We start from the raw sequence: 17500 nt of genomic DNA, 5'->3' as shown, positions 1-17500 counted from the left end.
GAGATGAGAGGGGGGTGGGGAGGAGGAGGAGGGGTAGAGGTATAGGGGATAAGGGGAGAGGGGGAACTAGGAGGAAGAAGGGGTCGAGAAGGGGAAGGGGAAGAGGGGGGATCGGCAGCTGCAGAGAGAGAGAGAGAGAGAGAGAGAGAGAGAGAGAGAGAGAGAGAGAGAGAGAGAGAGAGAGAGGGGTGGGGGGGAGGGGTGGAGAGTGAGGGGAGGCAGTCGGATGCTGAGGGGAAAGGGTTAGAGGAAGGGCGACATCGGAGGCTGAGGGGGAGGAGAGGGGGGGATGGAGCGGGGGGCATCAGATTCCGAGAGGGAGAGGGTTGAAGGGGTGGGGTGGGGGTGGGGAGAGGAATGGTGTGGGGGTTGGGTGGGGGGGGGCGAGCGTACCTTTCCCTCTGTCATGGCCTCTTTCCCTCGTCTTTTATTGGGGCGACTATGTCATTCATGCACACTGCCATGAATAGTGCATGGTTGGTGAATATGCACAATCTCTCTCTCTCTCTCTCTCTCTCTCTCTCTCTCTCTCTCTCTCTCTCTCTCTTTCTCTTTCTATTCTATTCTTTATCTATCCTCCATACTTCTGTATTTGTTATCATTTATTTGTTATTTATTGTGATTTCCGCCACTTAGATATTTCTTTCCTTTATTTATTTATTTTTTCAAACATTTATCAAAATATAAACTCCACACGTACATGCACGGTTGGTAAAGACGAAATAAATGTATAGTTTAATGTACATATTTATATTTTCTGTGTAGGTCTGTCACTCTATGTAGGTACTTATACGTACATACATACAGATAGAAATGGCACACAAATACAATTATACTCACTCTCATATAACTAACACATTCACACACACACACACACACACACACACACACAGACAAGCACATAAACACACACACATGCACGCAAGCACACAAACAAACACACACACGCACATAAACACACAACCCAAACCAACAGCGTCGCGCACAAACAAAAGCGCATCAACACAAACAGTAGCAGGCCCCCTACAGACATGTCAACATATATTCATGCACTCATATAAACACACTCCCTCTTTCCCCTCTTGCGCTCTCTCTCTCTCTCTCTCTCTCTCTCTCTCTCTCTCTCTCTCTCTCTCTCTCTCTCTCTCTCTCTCTCTCTCTCTCTCTCTCTCTCTCTCTCTCTCTCTCTCTCTCTCTCTCTCTCTCTCGCTCTTGCTCTCTCTCTCGCTCTCTCTCTCTCTCTCGCTCGCTCTCGCTCTCTCTCTTTCCCATACGGACAGACATCTATCATTTCCTCTCTCTTGAAGCAACCCCTACCCTCCCCCCCTTCACCCTCATCCTCACCCTTACCCTCACCCTCTGCAGAATACACTACAGTATTTTCCCCTCTTCCTAACCCTCCCCTCGTCCCTCTGTTGTCGTCTTGCTCTCCCTGTTTCTGTATGTGTCTCTCTCCCTTCTCATGTATATCTGTCTCACACTGTCTCTGTCTCTCTATTTCTCTTTTTTCAGTTTCTCTTCTTTCTCTCTTTTTCTCGCACTCTCTCTTCCTCCTTTTCCTTTTTTCCTAGTTCTCTTATCTAGCCCTACCCCTCCTCCTCTTCCTCCCTCCCTCTCCTCTCTCTCTCTCTCTCTCTCTCTCTCTCTCTCTCTCTCTCTCTCTCTCTCTCTCTCTCTCTCTCTCTCTCTCTCTCTCCCCCCCTTCAATACAACCCATATAATCCCCCAATTCATAATCCATATCAGTGATAATATTCCCCTCCCCCCCCCCCATCCCCCACCTATAACCCCGTCACGCCTGGCTTCTCGCTGACTATATTAAAGAAGGAAACCCATTTGTCAATTTCTCTAAACCATTTTCCTGTCCCCTTCTTTCTCTCTTTTTCCCCCCTCTCTACTCCCCTCTCTCCCTTATTTCCTCGCCTCTTCCCTCTTTCTTTCTCTCTCTGCTCTCTCTCTCCTCTCTATCCCCCTTCCCCTTTCTCCCCTTTGTCCTGTCTCTCTATCCCTTCCCCCCTCTCTGTTTTCCTTTCCCCTCTTCTCTGTCTCCTTTTTCCCCTCTCTCCCCTCTGTCCCCCCTCTCTATCCATCCCCTCTCCCCTATCTCCCATCCCCCATTCCCTTCTCCCCCTTCTCCCCTTTGTCCCCCCTCACTGTCTCCCTTTCCCCTCCCCCCTCTCTCCCCTCCCCTGTCTCCCTTTTCCCCTCTTAAAGCGAGTCTCCTTGGTTTAAAAAGAATGCCAGGCCTTCTTATTATGACGGAGGTATGTGTTCATTCTTTGTTCACGATGATAATGCAATGATGATCTTAATGATGATGGTAGTGGTCTTTGGCTTTTCTGTTTTATTTATTATCACTTTATTATCATTATTATCATTATTATTTATTATTGGTTATTATCACCAATAATAACTTCTCTTTACATTTTCATTTGCTATTCTCTCTCTTCCTCCTCTACTCTCCCTCTACCCCTCTACCCCTCTTCCCTCCCCTCCTCTACTCTCCCTCTTCCTCTCTTCCTTCCTCTTTCCCCTCCTCTCCTCTCTCCTTCCCCTTCCCCTTCTCCTCCTCCTCCTCCTCCTCCTCCTCCTCCTCCTCCTCCTCCTCCTCCTCCTCCTCACCGAGACGGATTCACCCTCTCTCCTGCATGGATATCCTTCGGTCGACCCACCTGTTCTGACGTTTCATATTCCGCCTCCCGTGTGTGTGTGTGTGTGTGTGTGTGTGTGTGTGTGTGTGTGTGTGTGTGTGTGTGTGTGTGTGTGCGTGTGTGCGTGCGTGCGCGTGAGTGTGTAATATGTAAGTTTTATTTCGTGTGTGTGGGTGGGGGTTGGGGGGAAAGGGTGGGGGATAGAAGGAAGGGGAAATGGGTAGTGTGTGTGTGTGTGTGTGTGTGTGTGTGTGTGTGTGTGTGTGTACGTTCATGCCTTATCCCCAATACACGCACCAATCAGCAGAGCATTCCAATCAAAAGCGATTTATTCCTTCTACAATCATATCTTTTGAGTACCAATCATTAACACATTTTTTACCTCTAGATAATAATCCCAATCATTATCTTAACCACGCCCACTGAGCCATTTCTTCGATGCCATCAGCTTTATGTGTGACTTAGAACCCTTTTCTCTCTCTCTCTCTCTCTCTCTCTCTGCCTTTCCCTCTCTCTCTCTCTCTCATTCTCTCTCTCTCTCTCTCTGCCTTTCCCTCTCTCTCTCTCTCTCTCTCTCTCTCTCTCTCTCTCTCTCTCTCTCTCAGTCGCTCTCTCTTTTTCTCTTCCGCTTCCAACCTCTCCCCCCCCTTTCCCCTTTCTCCCTACCCTCTTCCCGTCCCTTCCCCCTTTTTCACCACTCTCTTCCTCTCCCTTTCCCCATCCTCTCCCCCTCTCTTCCCCCTTCCCTATCCCCTCTTCCCCTTCCACGTCCCCTCTTGCCTCGTCCCTCCGATTAAAACCCGCCCGCCCTCCATCTCTTCACATCGCGCCCCTAACAGGAAATGAAAATAGATTTGCCTTAAAACGGGGGACTGGATCTGTGGGAAGGGGAGGAGGAGGAGGAATAGGAGGGGGGAGGGGGAGGAGGAGGAGGAGGAGGAGGAGGAGGGGGAGGTGGAGGAGGAATAGGGTGGTGGGAGGAGGAGGTGGAATAGGAGGGGGGAGGGGGAGGGTGGTGGGAGGAGGGGGAGAAGGGATGAGGGGGAGAAGGGAGAAGGGTGGAGGGGGAGGAGGGGAAGAGAAAGGGGGAGGGGGGAGGAGGAGAAGGGGGGAGGGGAAGGAGGAAGGGAATAGGAAACGGAGAAAAGGAAAAAGGGGGGGGGGGGGAAGAGGGGAAGAAATGAGAAGCAAGAAAACAGAAAGAAACAGAACAAGAAGGGAAAGAGGAGAAGACGAGAAGAGGAAAAGAAAAAGAGGTTAAGAGAAGAGAACCGAGTAAGAGCCGAGGAGAGAACCGAATAAGGAGAGGGAAGGGTAGAGGGGAGAGAGGGGGAAGGGGGAAGGGGGAGGGGGTTGGGGAGGGAGGAAAGGGAGCCGAGGAGAGAACCGAATAAGGAGAGGGAAGGGCAGAGGGGAGAGAGGGGGAAGGGGGAGGGGGTGGGGAGGGAGGAAAGGGAGCCGAGGAGGGAAAAAAAAAAGGATCCGTTTTGCTACAGCTCTTTGTGTGTTGTTTGCCCTCGTTGTCGCTCGCTGCCTCCTCGTGTCGGCCGGCCGCGGAGCCGTTCGGAAGCCCGGTCGCGCGCGCTCTTTGATCCCGGGGCCGCGGTAGGGTGGGGGTGGGTGGGGGGAGGGGGGAGAGGGGATGGGGGTGAGGGGGGAGGGGGGAGGCTCGTTCGGCCGGTCCGCGGGTTGTCTCTTCGGGGGGATTTTTTTTTTTTTTTGGGGGGGTGGGTAAGGAGGTGACGGGGGGGGGTGAGGGGGTAAGGGGTGGGGAGGAAGGTGGGAGGGGGTGGAGAGAGATCTAGTGAGGGGGTGGGGGAGGGGGCAGAGAAAGAGAGAGAGAGAGAGAGAGTGAGAGGGGTGGGAGGGGGTGGAGGGAGATGGGGTGGGAGGGTGGGAGGGGGTGGAGACCCTTTTTTTCTCATTGGCTTTCGAAAGTCTGTCATCACCCCCCTTCCCCCTCCCCACCCCCCTCACCCACACCCCCACACCTCCACCTCCTCCACCCACTCCCTCTGTCCTTCCCTGGCCGATTCATCTATTCATTACTCATCTAAAACCCTTGCTCGCCTCTCTGCTTGCGCCAAATTAAGAATCACGATTAATCTGAACCTCCTACCCCCCTCCCCCTCCCCCTCCCCCTCTCCCATCCCTCATCACCCCCCCACCCTCCATCCCACAAACACACACTCAAACAAACAAACAAACACAAACAAAGAAACTCAAAACAACACACCAAACAAACAAACAAACAAACAACCTCCCTTCCCCCCATCCCCACCCCCAACAACCAAACAACCAAACAAACAAACCCCCTCAAAAAAAAAAAAAAAAAAAAACTAATTACCGCATTTCTTTGATTTCTTTGAACGCAAAGCGAAGGGCGATCGGGCGGCCGCGAGCGACGAGGCACAACCAAGTCCACTTTGAATGATAGATTACTCTTCCAAGCGCCCACTTGTATTGCAACACACACGCCATTGCACTCAAAAGGGGGCGTGGCTACTGGTCTTTGCCCAGTGCTCTTGCAAAGGGAAGTTCTTGGTCGTGTGGTGATGACGGTGATGATGGTGATGATGGTGATGATGGGTGTGTGGTGATTGCGGGTTATGGTGATGATTATGGTGATGATGGGTTGTGTCTGGGTGTGTGTGTGGTGCTTGCGGGTGATGGTGATGATGATGATGATGATGATGGGTGATGATGTTGGGTGATGCTTGGTGTCAGATGATACTGGTGATATTTGGTTGTGATGCTTCTTGATTGTTTGTTTGTTTGTGATGTAGGATGGTGATGCCTAGTGTGATGATGTTATAACATCACTGCCATAAAAAAAACATCATCATCATCATCATCATCACTATCATCACCAATATCATTATCCTCTTCCTCATCCCCATAATCATCACCATCACCACCCAAAAAGTTACAAGAAAAGCAAAACAAAATCCACAAAAAGGCCTATAAGTGATGTAAAATTCCCCTTTTATTGCTTAACGAAAAATAATAGGCCTACTTAACCTATGAATCATAAATCCGGTTTTATAGGCCTAGTCTAATAGGATTCTATGCATAGGGATTTATCGTAAGTAACTTTTTGTTTGATATAAAAAGGAGGGATCGTGATAGGTTGTCAAAATAGGAAGGTAGAGTGAGAGAGAGAGAGAGAGAGAGAGAGAGAGAGAGAGAGAGAGAGAGAGAGAGAGAGAGAGAGAGAGAGAGAGAGAGAGAGAGAGAGAGGGGTGGGGGATGACATCATCATCAACAGATCTTTTATGAAAAATGATAAGATTAAACATTATAATAGTGATAACAATAACGACTGTATTATTAGTAGGAAAAACAACAACAACAGAAGCATCAACAACAATAATAAAAATGATAATCATCATCAATAACAAAAAATAACAATGCTTCTAATAATAATGAAATAATGATAACAACGATAATAATGATAATAATAACAACAAGAACCAATACCAATATATTCATAATTTCAAAATCTCCATCAGCTAAAAGCAAAACATAGGCCCCTTCCCCTCTCTTCGCCCCTCCCACCCTCCCCCTCTCCACCCCTTCCCCTCCCCATCCATCCACCCCTTCCCCCTTCCCCCCTTCCCCTCGTTCATAAGGAAATGGCGTAATAGCAAGAAAAGCGCCGTTATTGATAGTGATTGAGGGGAGCCTGTGTAATGACAGCCGAGGGGAGATCGCCATGGTGAGTAAGGGGTCGGTGGCGTTAACAGGGGTAACGACTGCGATGGTGAAGGAAAGAAGGCTGAGGGGAATGAAGGAGGATGGGTGGGGAGATATGGTGAGGGGGAAGGGTGGGGAGGTGGTGGGGAGGTGGTGAGGGGGATGGGTAGGGAGATACGGTGAGGGGGAAGGGTAGGGAGATATGGTGAGGGGGAAGGGTGGGGAGATATGGTGAGGGGGAAGGGTGGGGAGGTGGTGAGGGGGAAGGGTAGGGAGATATGGTGAGGGGGAAGGGTAGAGAGATATGGTGAGGGGGAAGGGTGGGGATATGGTGAGGGAAAGGGAGGGGTTATGAAGAGGGAAAGGGAGGGGAGATGGTGAGGGGAAGGGTGGGGAGATGGTGAGAGAAAGGGAGGGGAGATGGTGAGAGGATGGGAATGGTATAGTGAGGGGAAAGGAGGGGCTATAGTGAAAGGGAGAGAAGGGTATGACTAGGGGAAGGGAGATGGAGGGAAGACAAGAATAGGAAGAAAGAAGAAGAATAAAGAATATAATCAAGATTAGAAATATCATCGTTCAAGAACAGTGAATAAGATAGTGAGCGATAGTGACGTAAAAGAAAAAAAAAACGAAAAAATAAGCGAACGACAAGGGTGGTAAGTATAAGAGCAAGATAATCCTTCTCTACGCCTCTCCCCTTTTCTCCCCTCTCCCCTACTCGAATGTATGACCGCTTGGTGGCCCCTTCTTTCCCCTCTCCCCCTCCCCCCTCTCCGGTCCACCTTCCCCCTTATCCTTGCTACCTACCCCCCACCCCCTCCATCCGCCATATTGAGTCAGATTTTTTTTCGAAGGGAGAAATAGCGTACACGTTGTAATAACAAATATAATCATCAATAATGATGATGATAATGATAATAATGAAAATAATAATGATAATGATGATAACAAGAACGATAGTATAATATTGATAATGATAGTAATAACAATATCCTTTTGTTTCTCCGGTTATATTTCAAGAGACATGTTCTTCTAAATCAAGAGTCAAAAGAAAGAACAATTAAAAAAACAATGACAAGTCTCCCCTCCCCCCCCCCTTAAAAAAGGGTCGTTATCCGCAAAGCCAAGCCGTCCATCTTCTCCCCCTTCCCCCCTCCCCCCTCCCTCATTCCCTCTTTATTCTTTGTCTTTCTAATTCAAAGCAAACTTTCCCTCCCTTTTCCCTCCTTCAGAATATCAAAATAAGGCATCTAATTTCTCTCTCTCACTCTCTCTCTCTCTCCCTTCGTAATCTGAGACATACTGATAGACAAATAAAGAAAATGACCCTAACGACCCCCACCCTTCCCCCCCCCCCCCGCCGAACAAAAAAACGCAACTATCCGCAACCCCCGCTCTTCCATCTTGTGTCCCTCCCCCCTCTCCCCTTCCCGCTTTTTCTTCCTCTTTCTAATTCAAAATGAACTCAGACATCAAAATCACGCTTCTAACTTCTAGCCCTTCTTTTCCCCCTTGTCCCTAGTCCCTCTCCGCCCCCTTCCACCCCTCCCCCCCCCCATTTCCCTCCCGAAACCAGTGACAAAATAGCTTGTACCATAACTAACAGACTAATTTGTTCATTCAGACGGGCGGCCGCTCGCTCCCCGCCAATCACAAGCGGCGGATCGCGTTATGCTCTCTTTCCGCCCCGCTGATTGGCCGCCTTGCGCGTGACGTCACCAAATCACAGCCCTTTACGAGGTTCTTATTGGTCAGGCTGTTACGGTTAATGAGTAATTACAGTCCGGTTGACGAATCACGGCCCGCTCGCCACTGGGTAACTGCAGCCGTGAAAATATTCAGAAATTGGGATTTTTCTGGAGTCGGTCTTTCCTTCATTCCTTTTTTTCGTATAACTATATTGATTAAAATACTGTCGTGATTATCAAAATATTTAGAATTACGATAATATTCATGATACTCATGGCATGCATCATTATCATTATTACGATCATAATTAAAAAAATAATAATTGTCAACGGACCGGATGTTATGATAATTACGGTAAAGATACTGCTAGTGGTATAAAATGCGTAATAATAATGATAACATAATGAAGGAAGGTAATAATCATTTTAATATCGTTCTTGTTTATAAAACATTAATTACAGCAACAGCGATACAATTACAATGATAATATCCGTATCAATACTGATGATGATATTGATGATAATATTAGTGATGACAATAATTATGAAATAATAATAATGATAGTAATAGTTGGTAGTAGTAGCAGTTATGGCATAATATTAAAAATAACAATAGTGATAATAATAATGATAACAAGGGTGATGATGATGATGATGATAATAATAATAATAATAATAATAATAATAATAATGATAATAATAGTAGTATTAATAATAATAGAAATAATAATAATATTAGAAATAATAATACTAATATTAATACTACTAATAATGATCATAATAATAATAACAATAATGATAATAATAATAATAGTAATAACAATGATAATAATAATAATAATAACAATAATAATAATAATTATATGATAATAATAATGATGAAGATAATAATAATAATAATAATAATGGTGATGATAGTGCAACTAATACTAATAATAACAAAACCGACTATATTAATGATGATAAGAATGATAATAACATCCATAAAGACAACAACAGCAATAACAAAATAACAACAATAATAAAAAGAGAACATTAATAGTAATTGTAATGAAATTATAATGATAATAATCATAATGATAATGAAATTATAATAATAATAACAATGTATATTAATCAACACTGATTTTTTTTTGTAACAACCATAGTAAGGATAAGATTAACACCGATGATGATAATAACACTAACTATAATGATAATATGATGGTAATGATGATAACAGTAATATTACAATAGTAATGATTATAATGATAACAATAATGATAATAACAATTTGGAAAAAATATCAACAATGATAATAATAATGATAACAACAAAAACAGCAATGCTAGTAAAAATGATGATAATAATAATAGTAATAACAGTGATGATAGTGATAATGAAAATAATAGTAACAATAATGATAATAATATTGATAATAAACGCAACGATAATAATTTCATAATTGATAATAAGAACACTAGTAATAATAACAATAATAATAATAATAGCAGGAATAATAACAATGATAATAACAACAAAAGTAATAATAAAAGCAATCACGCACATGCGAATCATATAACTAACTTTCTCTCTCTCTCTCTCTCTCTCTCTCTCTCTCTCTCTCTCTCTCTCTCTCTCTCTTTCTCTCTCTCTCTCAAGAGATTAATATAATCAGAGAGAGAAGATAATTAAGAAAATAAAAAAGGCCGAAAAAACGTTAATAGTGGTAATTAATTATAATAGTAAAACATATGTAATTAACGATAATTTACAATAATGTATATACACACACACACACACACACACACACACACACACACACACACACACACACACATATATATATATATATATATATATATATATATATATAATGGTTTTAATATTAATGCTCATCGTTACGATGTAATTACTGACTGGAAAGGATCATTATTGCTTATGCAACAAATACGAGATAATGATAGTAAATGATGATGATAATATGATAATAATGAAAAAGATAATGGTAATAATGATAATATTATTAATAATGATAATAATGTTAGGAATCATAATCATAATAATAGATGATGATAACAAGAACAATAATAGATGATAACTAGAACAATAATAATAATGATAAAATAATAATAATAATAATAAGAAGAATGAAAATTATATAAATAATGAAGATAATAATGACAGCAATAAAGCAGATACTCCGCTAAACATGAACAACCAAAAATGAACATTTATTTGTATAGCTTAAATTCTAAAGATATTTTGACCGAACGAATGAATATCTAGATGGACGGAAAGAAAATTAATTTGATTAAAAATGTTCATGCATAAAAAAAAATATTAGAGAGATATTACAAGTAAAGGTGAATAAATAGATGAAGAAGAGGTAAAAGAAGAATATTTAAATATATATATATGTTGTAGGATATATTAGGTAATAATGATAACGATAATGATGATAAGAATATATATGATAGTATTAATAATCAAAATGATAATAATAATAAAATTAGTAATAATAATAATAACTATTATCATTTTCATACTAATATTTTTTGTCATTCTAATCATACCAATGCTAACATTCATGATAATAAAAATGATAATAAAAATAACAGTAACAACAATCATAATAACAATAAAAATATTTTCATAATAACAACGATAGCCATTCATTTATAAAAACTAAAGATTATAGCTAGGCATAATAATAATAATAATGAAAATGATAATAATAATAATATTTCTAACAACAGCAACCTAAGAGATATCACGAACGGTAATAATCTTGATAACATGAATAAAGATACTAATACCAATAATAAGATAATAGTGATGATGATAATAATAATAATAACGATAATAATAACAATAATAATAATGATGATGGTAGTTTAATAACAACAACAATAGTAATATCAATGATAACAATAATAATAATATTAATGATAATAATAATAATAATAATAATAATAATAATAATAATAATAATAATAATAATAATAATGATAACAATATAAATAATAATATATATACATGAAAATATTATTAACAACAATACTAATAGTAATCATGCTAATAATACGAACGATAAATTAAAAAGCTACATTACAGGAAAAAGATAATGACTATTTTCGATGATGATACTGAACAAAAAACAACCCCCCCCCCAAAAAAAAAAAAAAAAAAGAATCATAGCAACAATAATATTGCCAATTACTGAAATTAATGATCCTAATTAATAATAATAAAGAATACTGATGATAATGATAACAGCGGGAGACTATGCTAATAACATAATCATCATAATGATAATGATAATAATAGTGGAAATATTCACCTTAATTACGATAAGAAGAGAAAGAATGAAGAATAAAAATGACTAATGATATAACACATTGATTAATAATACGTTATAGTAATAACAAATATCAATAACAATAACAGTAATAACATTTAAAATGAGCAAAGGATTTAAAATTAGCGAAGTTACCCCTAAAAATCACAAAGCTATTTTGGTTCAGAAGTGGCAACGTTAAAAACAAACAAACAAATAATGATAATAACGGATCTAGAGGTATAACTCAAATAAATGAAGATCACAGAACTTAATATTAACAATAGTTTTTTTAAATATCGTATCCAAAAATATACATGATTATTAAAATTGCTTTAAAATTCTGAGCATAAGAATAAGTAAGATTTACGGGTGGAATGTTTTTATATTGAAAGGGAATTTGAGGTAAAATTACGGTTTTACGGCGTACTATACAAGAACACACACACACACACAAACACACACACACACACACACACAGACATATATATATATATATATATATATATTTATTTATGTACATATATATATATATATATATATATATATATATATATATATATATATGTATATATATATCTGGGTACATATATATATATATATATATATATATATATATATATATATATGTACATATAATACATATATATATATATATATATATATATATATATATATATGTACATATATATATATATACATATATATATATAATATATATATATATATATATATATATATACATATACATATATATATATATATATTAATATATATATATATATATATAAATATATATATATATACATATATATATAATATATATATATATATATATATATATAATATATATATAATATATATATATGTATGTGTGTATATGTATATATATATATCATATATATACATATATATATATATTATTTATATTATATATATATATATATATATATATATATATATATATAATATATATATATGTATATATATATATTATATTATGATTATTCACACACACACACATACACACACAACACACATATATATATACATATATATATATATATATATATATATATATATATATATATATATTGAGAGAGAGAGAAAGAGAGAGAAAGAGAATTGAAGTTATAATTACCACAAGCATTAATATGATCATGAAAATTATAATTCATAAATATGTTTTAGTTATTTATGCTTATTATTGAGAGGGAAAATCATTTCGTTTGTTTCACCTAAGATCAAGTGTGTTAAACTCATAGTAATAATGATAATGCTAATAACAATGACAATAATAATAATAATAATGATAGTATTAATGATAATTATAATATCGATAGTAATAATAATGATAATAATATCAAAGTTAATAATAACAATAACAATTAAAATAAGGATAACTACTATAACAATAACGATCAAATTAACAACAATGATAATAACAACAATAACGACCATAACTATAACAAAGATAGCGATAACAATAAAAGTAAAATTTTGTTTTTAAACATAAAAACAAAAACAACAACAACAAAGTAAGCACACATCCACACAAACACACACAAAAAAAACGTAATTTCCAAATCTGGAATGACTCTAACAGCCAAAGTGATTAAACACAATAATAATAACAATGTCGCGTTGTGTAGTGACGTTTGACGGTAACAAACACTATACCTTGCTCATTAGTGATGGTGTGAAAGGCTGCGGGAATAGGGTGACAATGACACAAAAATTAATCTGTCTGAATATATGTCTCTGTTTGTGTGTGTGTGTGTGTGTGTGTGTGTGAGTGCGTGTATATGTAAGGGCATATGTGTGTGTATGTGAGCGGAAGAGTGTATATGTTTGTGTGTGTTATTTTCTTCTTTTTTGGGGGGGGTGGGGTGGGGGGGGAGGCTGTATGTTGTGTTTTTTTTTTTTTCGTGTGTGTGTTTTGATATGTTGCCTCGTTCACCATGGACATAATTGTACGTATGTGGTACAAAAAAGGAATAAACTCATACACACTCTTTTTACCTTCCCCCCCCCCCCATCCTCCCTGGTTTACAAAATTACGTATTAACTTTCTCCCTCGTTGGATTTGCATAGGGGGTTTTACCTGAATCCGCAAATCAGAGAGGCGAGATTCCTACCATTTCGAGTCTCATAGGAGCGCCTAAAACGTTTCAATAGGCCTTTCTGCGTGAGGGAGGGAGAACCTTAGGGGACGGGGGGGGAGAGAGAGAGGGAGAGAGGATGGGGAGAAGGGGAGAGGATAGGGAGAGGGAGAAGGGGAGAGGATGGGGAAAAGGGGAGAGGATGGGGAGAGGGAGAAGGGGAGAGGATGGGGAGAGGGAGAGGGAGAAGGGGGGAGAGAGAATGAAAGACGGGAGCGGAATCCTCTGGCGATGTTTGAGGATTTAACGGCCAAGGTGACACACTTTGCCCATATCAATCGGCGTGCGGCTCCCCCATCAATCTCTGGCGCAGTTGACAACCCTCGACGAGCGGCCAGAGGGGAGGTAGAAGAAGGCCCTCAACGCTAAGCCGATGTGGTGGACTCTTCCTCCCCCCCTCCCCCCCTTAATGCCATCGAAGTTTGGCCCTCCTACGATACAACTTCTCACTTCTTCTTCGCCTCCGCCTCGGCCTCCAACTTAACACGGGTTTTGGGTCAAGGTACACTGGTCGAGTCGTGTTGACAAACGTCCATCTGGCCTCCGATTGACAACTTGCCCCTCGGCCCCCTTCGGCCCCCTTCGGCTTCTGTGTTGGGCGACGCGTCCCCTCGCTTTTCCCCCTCGCTGACGCCGCGTTCACACATCCCTCAGGACCTCTCCGCCAGAGAAAGCACCTGGTCAAAACCACGCAACTTCCCCCCAACTTTCCCCTTTCCCCTTCCTCTCCCTTTCCCCTGCCACTCTTGCACTGCATCAATCACTCGGAAAACTCCTCAATGGATGAATCACTTCTCGCCCCGAAAGGACGGCCGTGAACCTTGTCCATCATCGCGGCGGAGGAGTTTATCACGACGCGCACTAAAGCACACTATAAAGACCGATAAAGAAGCGACGACCCTCGTGTGAAGGATGACCTACGCCTTCCAGACGTCTTCAAGGGGTTCCTTCTCCACCACAGACGTTGACGAAAATATATGACTCGAGGAGCGTGAGAGGGAGAGAGACAGAGACAGAGAACGAGAGAGAGAGACAGAGAACGAGAGAGAGAGAGAGAGAGAGAGAGACAGAGAGAGAGAGAGAGAGAGAGAGAGAGAGAGAGAGAGAGAGAGAGAGAGAGAAAGTTCCGACCCTTCCCGATATCTCACAAAACGGAGGGACCGCATGCCTATCAAAATACTTGTCTTTCCTCGGCCCTTCCTTGGAGAGCCCTTTAATGACGAGCGGCGCCGATGGCTCTCGGGTCTCAAGAGAACCCTTCTCGCGACCTCCTCAGGGAACCGAGCTTAATTGACTCTGCCACACCACTGATTGGCGATTCGGATGTGCGTGAAATCTGACACAACGACAAGCCAAGGAGAAACGGAAGGGCGACTCACCTCTGCCTGACCTGCCGACGAAGCGGAGGTCGTTGAACTTGGCGACCTGGTTCTTCATGACGGCCGAGTTGTTGCGCAGTTCGCCGCAGAAGTTCTCGTCGTTGCCGGCGCGCACGGTGACGATGGTGCCGTCCTTGACGTCGTCGAGCGCCACCACCTTGAAGGACATGGGCAGGGACTTGTTGGAGCGCCAGTGGTTGGGCAGCGCCGTGCACAGGATGTTCGGCGCGCCCGTCTTCACCAGTTCGCCAGGGTGCTCTCCCCCGCCGCCCATGCCGCCCATGCTGGCCACCTCCGTCGCCATGTCGCCTGCGCTGCGCCACGCCACCGTCATCAGGGCGCGCGGGTCAGCGGCGCCAGCATGAGGAGCCACGATGCCGGTGACACCCAGCCCTAGTGGCCGTTCCTTCACCCCGGAGCCGCAGGGGATCCCGCTCTCCTGCCGGGGCGCGCGGGCTCGCTGGCTCGAGGGCGTCGGGCGATCCCCTTCGGCCGCCGACACGTGCGGGCGCGGCGTCAGCGCTAAGGGACGCCGCTAAGGGACGCCGCTGCTCCTATCGCTCCTCGCGCCGCCTCGTGCTCTCTGAGGGCGCTCACAGCCGCATCGCACGTGGCCGGCAGCGCCTCCAGGAAGTCCAGCGGGGCCGACGGCGCCTCTCGAGAACGCGGCCGAGTCGTCCCGCGGCTTGCGAAGGAGCTCAGCGACTCCTAGTGGAAATCGGAAGCTCACTCGTCAGAGATCCCGATGTCCTTCTCTCCACCACGGGTCACTAAACGTCCGCTGATCTTCCTAGCGATGCTGATGCTGCTACGGAGCCTCTCCTCTCCCGACGAGGCCGAGCGTCTTCCGTCAGCGCTAAAGTCCTCTCCGTAGTACAAGGCCTCGGCGTTATCCACACGAGACGAGAGGGAAGTCCGAAAAGCGTAACAACTAACAGTGATACAAAGTTTCAAAAGGCACTTACGCTCTCAACGGTTCAGCGGAAACTATCAATCACTCCAAAGATCTATTTGTACATTTACATTAAGAAAATACAATGAACAAAGCATAGGATTGTGTTCACAGGGTCGGTCGAAAGTTATTTCCAATCACTCCTGGAGAGTCTTGAGAGAGGCAACCGAGGACTGGAGTAGCCAATCTCTTCACGGACGCCGTCGCAAAACCGGCAAAACAAATTCGAAAATATCGCAGAAGACAATAATGATCTCCCGCTAAACGCGCATATTTATCAAAATAGCTATTATCTGTATCCAAGGCGTTACACACCAAGCCGCAAAGAGACTCTTGAAAAGCTCGCTCTTACAGCAAAAGCACTCAGGGCTTCCTCGGCCGCACACACACACACGCACACGCACACCACCGCGAACACCACCAGCTGCGGGTGTCGTGGAGGGATGAGGGTCACAGGTCCGGTCAGTGCGGTGTCGTGAGGATGACTGACTGGCTGGCTGACTGGTCCGGGGGCTCTCTGGGCGGCCGAGGACTACCCGCCTCCCGTTGGCCAACCGCGCGGTGAACCCGACACTCGTACGAACACCTGTACACTCGCCGCCACCTTATTTCGCCTTCGCTCGCTTTTTCCCCTTCCCCTCGCCGCTTTTCCTCTCCCTCCTTCGCTCGCCTTTGGCCCTCCAGCTCTCGCCTCTTTCGCCCTCTCTCTCTCTCTGCTCTTCCTCCGTGTTTTCCTCCGTCGGGCCGAGCGGGAAAAGCCGTGGGGGGAAGCCGAGGGCGTCGCGGCGGTGCGGGAGAGTTTCGGCGTGATGAAAAATGCATTTTTGTGTGTCGCCGAGTTCGCACGCCGGCCCGGAGACGCGATTGACTCTATCATTACAGGCGGCGGCTCGGAGGCCCCGCTTCCACCCGGCGCGTCACCCGCTCACCCGACTCACGCTCTCTTAGATAGTGTATACTGGGCTGATTTTTTTTCTTTTAAAATTATATATTTGCGGTCGTCTCGGGAACGCCCGCTTCGCCACGCCGTCGAGAACCATCCTTCTAAAAACTCAATCCACTCTTTACAAATATGAGATAGCGTGTATAGCGTATGATTAGAGTCGAATTAATCACCAGCTTTGCGGAAGAGCCCGGGAGCGTCTGGGAGTGTCTGGCATCTCGCGCAAACCACGAATCGGCCAATCAGGCAACCGCTACACACCTCAAACTCCGCCCACTCGAGGAGCCCAGGAAAAGAAAGACATTAAATATTTACAAGGATTTTTGACTTCACTCTTTGATTTCTGAATGGAAAATTGAGCTTGTAAGCGTTCCAAAAGCTTATATGAAGACTCACCCGTGTTTCTTTTCAGCCGAGCAATTTCATAGGCTAAGTTAATCAGAAAATTGAGGGCTTTAATTTCTAGGTCTGCGTGTGCTTGCGTGTGGCGGTGGTAGGGGGAGGGGGGGAGGGGGAAGAGGGGGGAAGGGGGAGGGGAGGAAGAGAGGGGAGTTTATATATGTTTGCGTGTGTGTTTTTTTTTTTTTGCCTTTTTTATTATTTGGCTTCAACAGAGGGACGGACTGACTGCTTGCTTGAGTGATGGATGCTTTGGAATATGCTTTTATAAAGTGCCGGCTTTTGGGGGCAAGAAAAGATGGTGTTTGTCT

At 43.0% G+C, this 17500-nt stretch overlaps 1 protein-coding gene across 2 annotated transcripts in view; it reads right to left on the bottom strand.

Moving 5' to 3' along the window:
- Positions 1 to 16331, bottom strand: part of LOC122257460 (uncharacterized) — a 27558-nt gene extending 11227 nt beyond the window's left edge. Inside the window, exon 1 of one of the 2 annotated variants that reach the window (XM_043022749.2) lies at positions 14896 to 16331. In XM_043022749.2, the coding sequence (XP_042878683.1) occupies positions 14896 to 15229 (334 nt within the window). In that variant the 5' untranslated portion in view covers positions 15230 to 16331. The remainder of the gene's footprint in view (positions 1 to 14895) is intronic. The other variant, XM_043022747.2, reaches the window with a different exon arrangement.
- Between the last annotated feature and the right edge of the window lie 1169 nt (positions 16332 to 17500).

The sequence above is a fragment of the Penaeus japonicus genome, unplaced genomic scaffold, assembly GCF_977035675.1.
Source record: "Penaeus japonicus unplaced genomic scaffold, GWHDUDI00000001_assembly GWHDUDI00000021, whole genome shotgun sequence".
Classification (NCBI taxonomy): domain Eukaryota; kingdom Metazoa; phylum Arthropoda; class Malacostraca; order Decapoda; family Penaeidae; genus Penaeus; species Penaeus japonicus.
Note: the sequence above shows the minus strand (reverse complement) of the source record. Positions and strands in the feature narration are given on the sequence as shown.